At 43.1% G+C, this 9759-nt stretch overlaps 1 protein-coding gene across 1 annotated transcript in view; it reads left to right on the top strand.

Annotated features, from left to right (window-relative positions):
- Positions 1–651: 651 nt before the first annotated feature.
- The window catches only part of HHLA1 (HERV-H LTR-associating 1), a 40213-nt gene continuing 31105 nt past the window's right edge, over positions 652–9759 (top strand). The window contains exons 1-7 of the mRNA XM_030549614.1: positions 652–727; positions 2650–2709; positions 4301–4381; positions 5048–5131; positions 5224–5307; positions 7120–7203; positions 9604–9660. Of these exons, the coding sequence (XP_030405474.1) occupies positions 652–727; positions 2650–2709; positions 4301–4381; positions 5048–5131; positions 5224–5307; positions 7120–7203; positions 9604–9660 (526 nt within the window). The remainder of the gene's footprint in view (positions 728–2649; positions 2710–4300; positions 4382–5047; positions 5132–5223; positions 5308–7119; positions 7204–9603; positions 9661–9759) is intronic.

Genomic DNA, 9759 nt, shown 5'->3' with positions numbered 1-9759 from the left:
GGAAAGGTGACAACATTGTAACTGCCCTGCACGTGAGGCAGAGGGGGAGGAGGAGTTCAAAACTCAAAGGGCAGACCAAAAATCACGATACTCTGGGCTTTTTAAAAAGAATCTCATGATGTTGGGGCCAATCTTGTGATTTTGGGGAGTCTGACTCACGATTCTGAATTTTGGGGGTTGGCAATATTGGGAGCTTCTACATCTTGTGCTGCTTGTATGAGTCTTTGAAACATCCATAAACTGCAATATTGACAGTCCCTATCACTCAAAAACCTTGAGTCAGAGCCCAAAATATCATGTCTGAATAAAAAATAATGAATAAGAAATTCTAGATTTTTTTATTTTATTTTTTCATTGTTTTTTGCTTGTTTGTTTGTTCTTTGCCTTCTGAGATTTTTAGCTTTCAGGTCACATTTTCTAGCTTTTTTCTCTGCAGTCACAAGGGTGAGAAACTTAGTTTTGTTTTGTTTTTTTTTCAAGTAAAAGCCAAGATTCTAATGTGATTCTAGGATCCAGAGATTAAGAACAACACAAAATATTGCAGAAGTTGGAAACACTGAAACTGACAAATGCATTGGATCCATGTAGGCTCACCAAAATCTTGTTTCTTTCTCCTAAAACAGTTGAAGCGACTGGAAGTAGGTTTCCAAAATGCCATGGTTCCATCAGCATGTGCCGGTTAAATTGAGTGTGGGATTTCTATGCCTCCTTCTCGTATGGAACTTGGGTAAGTGTGAAATGTGTCTGAAACGCCACTTTCACCGGCAATTTATTCTGAGACATGATAAAGTAATTTCCCCTGCATGTGCACTTTGATATTGCCCCAGGAACATCCAAAATGTTTTTCCCATCCACAACTCTCAAAACTGAAAGGACATGCCCCTGCTTTCACCTAAGAGAGATACAAAATACAGGCTCAGGCCAGGTTGCCTGATTCTCCTTAGGTAGTTAAAATGCTATCGCTGGCTGAAAGTCTGTGGTATCACAACCTAGACAGGGAGGAGTGACAACTTCCATCTGCCCGAATGGGCCATCACTGAGACATATTGGCCCCGGTGACTGTTTTACCCCAAGTCCATAAAGCATAATTTCAATATAAATACGTTATTCCTTAAATATTACTCATGCAGGCATCTCACAATGATTGGGAATCTTGACAAGTTATGAGCACTCAGTACATATGTTATATATTCCTCTTTATGGATAAATAGATGTGTGTAAGATATATGTTTGGTGTAGTGCATTTTCAGGCCTGAGGAGATATGTTTGCAAAGAATGAGACCTTTTGCCTAAGAGCCTCTGTGTCACAGAGGTGTTAGAACTAATTAACATACCAGAGAGGCCAGCAGTTGATGGGACTCACAATGAACCATCATCTTGAGCCTGCCAGTGTAGCTCATCCCAGCTTGGTGTGGTGATCTGTCCCCACTAGTGGTACCTAGACCATCTAGAGATTGATGAGCCTGTAACAGCATTGGCTTAGATGAATCTGCCTTTTCGCTCATGCAGTAGAGGCTCATACACTAAGCTTCAGAGGTCCCAGGTTTGATCCTGCCTGCCAACAGGTCATTGGTGTTACACCAGGATTAAGGTAGAGAGGTATATTGGCCTGAGAAGTTTGCATTGATGCTGTCTGGGCCACACGATCTGCAAATAAATGAAAGACCTCATTCCCCAGCACTGCTGAGTCTACCTCTTCAATATTACAGTTCTTAAGTAGTATTTGTGTTATGGTTGTTTCTAGTGGCTCCAGCTGAGATCAGGGGCTCACTGTACTGGGCCTGGTTCAAACACAGGATAAGAGACAGTCCCTGACTTGAAAGCAAACAAAGGGTGTGTTATTATTCACATTTCACAGACAGGGAACTGAGGCACAGAGAGATTAAGTGAGTTGCCCAAGGCAATATAAAACAGTGCCAGGAATTGATTTCTGGAATCCCAGCCCAGCACCTTAGCAGTACGACTACCCAGAATAAGCAGTAACATATCAAATAGCAGTTTGACTAAACAGCATGCTTGTAGCTGTCACAGTTTTCAGGATGACATGTCACATCATCCTTTGCATCTTATGGGTAATGGTCCTTGCAAACCTGGCACTCAATCTCTATAACACTTTGTGGCTCTCTTCTTCCTTTGATTCCTGTTAAAGGAAGTTACTCACTTGTATTAAGGACCTGCTCCTGTACCACTGGAGTTGAAGGGTGTTATGCTATTGACTTCACTGAAAGCAGGATCAGGCCGGAGGCAGGGCGGGGCGGAGCGTGATGGAGCTGGGGGGGGGGGCGGGGCAGGGGGAGCAGGGGAGAGAAAAGCTAATTTCTTAACCTTTGCATCCGACGAAGTGGTATTCACCCAAGAAAGCTCATGCTCCAATACGTCTGTTAGTCTATAAGATGCCACAGGACTCTTTACTGCTTTCTTAACTTTTGTTCCTTCAAAAGCAAGGTCACTTTAGGGTCAGATTCTTCCTTGTTGGTATGTACATGCTCTGCTGCCATTAGAAATAATGTGTGGCTCTGAATGATGGACTAGTTCGCAGTACTGTTGTCCAACCATTTCACAGCCATCACAGAGAAACCCCTGGAGACTCCTGGTTGGTCATTTGAGTGGGAAAGTCATTTCTCAGATTCCACTTTCTCCACTTTACAGCTGCAGGCATAAAAGGAGAAAATAAGAAGGAGAAGAGCGTGCCGGTGCTGGCTACTGCAGGTAAGGCCTGGTACATGGCTCCAGAAGTTACTCTGATTGTGTGGGGTTACATTTGAGTCAGAAGTATGGCAACTAGCCCAGTGGGTGCTGCTTGGTGAGTGGACTTCTGTAATTTCCACTCAGGAACTGCAGCCAGGCAATCCCTTCCACAGCCACTGTTCCCTACAGCTATGCCCCTAGAAACAACCGCACCCCATTCCTGGTGCCTAACTCCCCTGAAACAGGACTCAGCAGCCATCTCCCTGTTTATCATGCAAACTGAAGACCACTCTGCTGCTGCTTCCTATGCTATCCATCTTTCCATGAGCATTCCCCTCATGTTGCTCACTCCATCCTGACAACTGTTGGTTCCCTCAGACACTCTCATTCTCATTGTAACATGTACCCAAACTGGAACACTACTTCTAGTGGCTGGTGCCTTCCTGACCACAGGCTGTATTTACATTCCACAAACTATCCTGCTAACCTCTGATGGGTTCTTAGCAAGGAGGAGGAGTGGTTTGGTTTCTATAGCACATTGTGTGGCTTCTATGTCTCTTCCTTGCACCTGGTTGCACTGTAGCTTTCTTGTTGTTCTAAATACCCAAGTTAGGTTTTTCATTTCCACTTGTCAGAGAATGTGTTTGTAACATATTGGCTCAGAGTTGGTAAGACATTGTTATAGAATCCCCCACAAACTGATTCTTTTCCTGGCTTGGGTTTGTCATAGAATATCAAGGTTGGAAGGGACCTCAGGAGGTCATCTAGTCCAACCCCCTGCTCAAAGCAAGACCAGTCCCCAGACAGATTTTTGCCCCAGATCCCTAAATAGCCTCCAAAGGATTGAACTCCTAACCCTGGGTTTAATAGGCCAATGCTCAAACCACTGAGCTACCTCCTTCCTACCCCCAATCTCATACCCTTCACCTCTGCCCTGTCCCTCGGTTTTTAATTGTCTTGTTTGAGCTAAACCAAACATTTTCTACAAAATTGTCATTTAGAAAAAAGCCCTAGCAATTTTTGATCAGAAAATCTTCTCAAATTAAAAAAATTTGACAAGGTTATTCTCCTTAGCCAATCAGGGCATCTCATTAAAATAACTGAATCTTCATTCCAATTCTATGCAACGTGCACAGGTGGAAATTTAAGAGAAAACTTCTTCCAGATGAGTGTGGTTTATAAATGGGCACCTGCTTTAATGCCACTTTAATGAAAACGTGTGTAGCCCATTAAGGGACTCCAGCATCCTAGGATTTTAGTGACTAACATGGCATCCACAGCAGAGCACTGAGGAACACTGTCAAAAGCACCTTTTAATTAGTGAATGCATATACAGTGCCGTCTCCATTTTGACATAGCACTGCCCCTGAAGTTCTCACCTAATTCTAGTATCAGCCATTGCATTGCTCTCACGGTACATTTAGCTTCTCAGAGTCACCAGACATTGTTTTCTAGCCCTAATAAACAATTTGATGTTTTCATTTTCCCACAGATGGTAGCATCTCACTGAATCACTTTATCCAAGCCATTTAGAGGAATATATACACAGCACATTGACAGGTTCCTAGCACTGTCAAATGTCTGATGTTCAGAAATGCTGCTTCTTTTTCAGAGCTGCCTGCCAAATCCATTGATCTGACTGCGATTAACCTGACTGAACTAGTGAACGGAATGTTAAATACAGCTCTCAAAGGTAACATTGTTGTGCTACAAAAGGATGTGAAACATTATGGACCATCAGCTCCACATAAGTTGAAATATGGAGCTAAAGGAGATAGGGGACAAAGCTGTAAAAAATACAGTATGGTATATTGCTGTATTTGGACGAGTTGCCGCAACAGTTTGTGTGTGTGTGTAATTATTAACAAAGTGTCTTTAGAATTATCTCTTTGACCCACATTTATTGTATTGCCCTTTCATTCCTCCCCCATCACCATCTATTTTTGTACTGATCCCTCTAGTTTTGTTTGCTTAAAATTAAAAATGGTGATTTAAAATTATTTCTGCTAGATCACAATGAAAACAAAATTCAAATGCACCTGTCTACAGTCTTTGTATGGTGCGCTTTAGAAATAAAATCATGCCACTGTTATATCAGGCTCAATAGCTGATCTCTGATGGGTTCTTCGTGAGGAGCAGGAGGAGTTTGGTTTCTATAGCACATTGTGTGGCTTCTGTCTCTTCCTCACTCCTAATTGCACTGTATGTACTGCAGTTTTCCTGTTGTTTTAAATACCCAAGTTAGGTGAGTTGGGTTTTTCATTTCCACTTGGAGAACGTGTTTGTAACATGTTTGCAACAATAGCGCAATATAAATAATCTATCAAAGTCATTAACAGACGTGCACATTTTTCTGCAGGTACCAAAAAATTCTTCTCTTTGCTGAGCATTACCTCTTACAGCTCGTTTGCCTTCCACAAAGTTTCGGTCGCCGTTTATAACAGTGGGTACCATACCATTTTATTCTACTCTCAAATGCATTTTCTTAGAAGATGAATCCAGCAAGATTTCAGTTTCCACTGTCCCTCTTTGCAGTTTCTAACCTGAAAAATGTTGACCCCAGCAAGTTCCCGATGCGATATTGCTACTGTTTAAACAACCTGACAAATGACTTAACAGGTGGGCGTAAATGCAGTGTGACTGAGTGTGGGCGGGCGTTTGAGAGTGTTTAAGCCAAATTGTTTCCATTTGAGCTGCAGGTTTTCAGCCCCAGTCCTGCAACTTTCATCATGAGAGTGTCGTAGTCACATTGAAGTCAAAAGCCATGGTAAGTGGCTAGTTTGAAGCACTAGAGAGACTCAGTGAACTGAGCACCAGAAGACTGCTCCCTGCAGGCAGTCCTGGAATGGTGCTAGCAGGCAAGATGAGTTGCCACTGGTGAAAAATGCCCTGCATTTCTTCATAGGGAATGCAAGGAGAAAGGAGGGGAAGGCAATCCCATTAGATCCTCCCAGCAATAGCTGATATCTGTGGGTTCAATTTTATAGTACAATGCAGCTTCTCTAGCTGCTCTGAGCTCCCCGGAGATGTCCAGGGGTTCCTCCAGACCAAGCCTGCAGTAACCCGTCTAAGCCCAGAGTGGGGGGGAGGAGGAAAAGAGGACTGGGGTCTATATAGGGCAGTTTAGTGGCATGAGAAGAGCCATTGCACAAATTCCCCCCACCTCCTCTGAGCACTGTTCAAATTCCAGAATGTGTGTAAGGCCACTTCTTCCCCATTTTGTGCACTTGGCCATTTCCCAGCGCTGGTGATTTGGCATCCAGCTGTTTTACAGAGTCATATGGTGCTTCCGTGCCCCTTGTTCTTGCACAAACTTGGGCATGGCTCTGGGCCGGTACAGTGTCCCAGCTGTGACATATGAAAAGGATATGCCATAATCCCAGAAGCGGTGCCAGGGTTATTGCTGCCCTAGGCGGCAGTTCTCCTCCTCTGAGCATTCAGCAGTGGGGGTCCCTCCACTCCGCATTCTCGGGGCACTTCGGCAGCAGGTCCCGGAGTGAGTGAATCCTGCCACCCTAGGCAACTGCCTAGGGTCGCCTAGTGGAAGTGCCGACCCTGCATAATCCTGGTTATTTCTTCTGCTTTGGGGGACTAGGACCCATGTCTGCACATATGCGTGTGCAGCACCTAGCACAGTGGGATTCCTGTGCCCCACCTGGGAACTCTGGGCACTACCATAATCATGATTATTTATTGGTTATTTGTATTGTGATAGCCCGTAAGAGCACCCCTCATGAACCAGGAGCACATCATGCTAGGCACGGTATCAATATCAAACAAAACTGCTCCTATGAGTCGGCAAGCAAAGTAATAAAAGGTTTGGAAGATAAAAAGACAAAAGTTGGGGAAAGGGAATAACACTAAGAAATTTGTCTACAAATTAAAGGCCACGGGGGCTAAGCTTACATTTGTGGCCTGTTTTCCTTTCTCTTGCTGATTTCCTAAGCCAAGTTACACAAGTTCACTGTAATATAAATGCCATGTACTGAAAAGCTGCTAAAATTGATACCACAGCATTGGCTCTAAAAGTGATTTTCTCTTCAGTGTAGAGGGTCAGTGAAGGCCTCGGCATCACGTAAGTCTTATTTTGGGAGTTTATGTAGCACCTAAGTGGAATTTCAATGGCACATAGGTCATGTACACGTAAGAGAACGTTTCCCTGTATTCAGTATTTAACCTCTGTTATACTTCAGAGCATTCCTATTGATAAGCATTTGAGTCCCAGTTCTGCAAAGTTTGTACTTAAATCCATCTCTATTCAGCAAGGCACTTAAGCCTATGCTTAACTTTAAGCCCATTCTTGATTACCACTGAAATCAAAGGCAAAGCACGTGCCTAAAAGTGAAGCACATACATAAATGCTTTGCTGAACAGGGATGGACTACGGAACTGGGGCCTCGGATTATAAACCTGCTCTGTTTTGTCTCCTAGATTTTACAGCTTTACTTGTAGATATTATTGGAAACTCCACCAGTTACCTCACAGAAATTTTCAAATCAACCTCCATCGTCTCAGGTGTGCATTTCTTTTCATCATTGCCCTGTTTACTCCTGGAACATAGAAAGGGCATGTTATGAAAATATTTTTATTAAAACTCTGTTTCATAATGTAATGAATTATTGTCAGTGTCTTTGTAACATATGACCAACAATGTAAAGGGATTAATTTAGGGCTGGATTAAGGTTCCCTTAGTCAACTTTAGTATCACATTCCACAAATAGTCCTTCAAACTTCCTCCACAAGTACTCATTGACTTCAATGGCACAGGGGAGGGCAATGTTGCCTAGTGCATAGAGTGCTGAACTGAGATTCCAAAGACATGGCTTCTAGCCCCAGCTCCACCACTGACCAGCTAGGTGATCTTGAGCACATCACTTCATCTCTGTGTGCCTCAGTTTACCCATCTGTAGACTGGTGCTTTGATATACCTTTATAGGTGTTGTGGCAGAGCTCTGACCTTGCTCCCGTGGGTCCTGTGCTTCTAGGTGGTTTTTGCTAGCCTCAGTGGCTCACTGTGACCCTCCACATAGCCCTTCTCTCTCTAGGGCCAGGGTTACAGTCTACTGAGCCCTTTTCATCATAGGCCTGCAAGGAGGTTGGTGAGAGAACTCCCACAGTCTCTGTTCAGCCTCCTGTCCTGACAGAGGCCTGACTTCCCCTCCCAGGAGATGTTCCTGTAGTGGTGAGTTGGGGGGAACCCACACCCGCCTCTGCTCCAGGTTCCGGCCCAGGGACCCTAATGGTAGCAGTTGTTGGCAGCCAACTTTTCACTGCCAGAGTTGCTACATTTCCATGGGCCACTTCCCCACAGCTCTCCTGCTTCTCCCTTCTTCACTCTTACCTTAGGGCTCCTTTAACGATGGTCTGAGGGTGTCTTCAGTAATCAGCCCTTCAGCCACACTTCCTCACCCCTGGCTCTTCCCTGTCTGACTGGAGTGAGCCCTTTTTATAGTATCAGCAGGGCCTTAATTAGAGTCAGGTGGTCACATTAACTGAATAGCCTCACCTGACTCTTTGCAGGTTAATTAGAGTCAAGTGTTCTCATTAGCCTGGAGCAGCCCCTGCTCCGGTCAGTCAGGGAACAGAGAACTGTTAATCCAGTGGCCAGTATATTTGACTTCTGCTATTCTGCTGTACCCAACTGACCTGCATCTATCACAGTGCATTGAGATCTACTGATTATAAGCCCTGGATATTATTTATTATTACTATTACTATTACTACTCCTGGTGTAAGGTAGTATTCAGCTTGAGTATATGTATCAGAATCTGGCCCAAAATGTGGGACTCACTTTTCCTGAATATTTTTAGGGGATAAATATCCCTTTGAAAATTATTTGATTTGGTTATTACCCTTAAAATCCTGTCAATTGCCTTATATAACTCAGGGTCAGATTCTGATACCTTTCCTTACATCTGGGAGCAACTTACCCCACAAGGAATCCCACTGACTTTAGAGACTGCTCATCTGAGCTACTGCACATCAACTTGACTAAGGACTGCATAATCAAACCATAAATAATATTACCTTAAAATTGCAGAATTTCCTAACTATATTGACATACAGATTAATAGAAAGACTTCAAATTCTGAGGTGCAGTTAACTGGTATACTTGTAAAAACAACTGACATATTATTTGTTATTTAAAAAACTGTACATTTGGGTGTGAACCAGACTCATGACAGGACTCTTCCAAACTAGGCTTCTCTTATACTGCAGAGTAGCTCTTAGAACTGGTTTGAAATGGGGATTTTTTTCATGGAAAATTTGGACCAAAAAGGGGAAAAAATCATATTTGGTCTCTTTTTTGGAGGAAATTTGAATATTGAAAAATTTCATCCAGAAACCAAAATACTTCAGCTGAAAACAAAAATATTTTCATTTGGAAATGCTGTCACAATGCCTCATGGGAGTTGTAGTTCAGATGTCTTATGTTCCCATTGTCCAGCATAAGGTGCACTTCCTGGTTGGATTACATCTTCCATGAGGCACCATCATCTCTCATCTTGGACTGCAGAGGCAATGCATCATGGGAGTCCCTGCTATGGTGCATCATGGGAGATGTAGTTCACAAGGAGGGGGTCTAGCTCATAGAGGAGACACGGAACATGAGGCACCTACACTATAGTTCCTACAAGACACCACAGAGGCATATTCAAATAAAAATATTTCTCTTTTCAACTGAAATATCTTGCTTCTTTGAAGAAAATTGGAATTTTCTATGGACAGCAGACACTTTTGTGAAAAATTTCATTTGGTCAAAACCTGAATTTTCTGTCAAAAAACAGATTTGGATTGGGATTTTTCAACCAGCTCTAGTAGTCACCCCTATTAGGTGGATTTTGATTCTATGATTTCAACTCCTTTAAAGTACACTAATAAATAACATTTGATCTACAATTGTTTTCCTTTCAGTGAGTCAGAGCAATGATTCAGAATGCATCTATATCTGCGTGATGGCAGGCCAAACAGGTAAAAGTAGAATTTATCCCTTCTGAGACTGTAACCCTTACACTTACAGCACTGATTAAATCAAGACTCTACTGCTTTAATCCCCATTGTTATTTCTGC

This window comes from Gopherus evgoodei, chromosome 2 (genome assembly GCF_007399415.2).
Source record: "Gopherus evgoodei ecotype Sinaloan lineage chromosome 2, rGopEvg1_v1.p, whole genome shotgun sequence".
Taxonomy (NCBI): domain Eukaryota; kingdom Metazoa; phylum Chordata; order Testudines; family Testudinidae; genus Gopherus; species Gopherus evgoodei.
The sequence above is the reverse complement of the archived record's forward strand: the minus strand, read 5'-3'. Positions and strand labels throughout refer to the sequence as shown.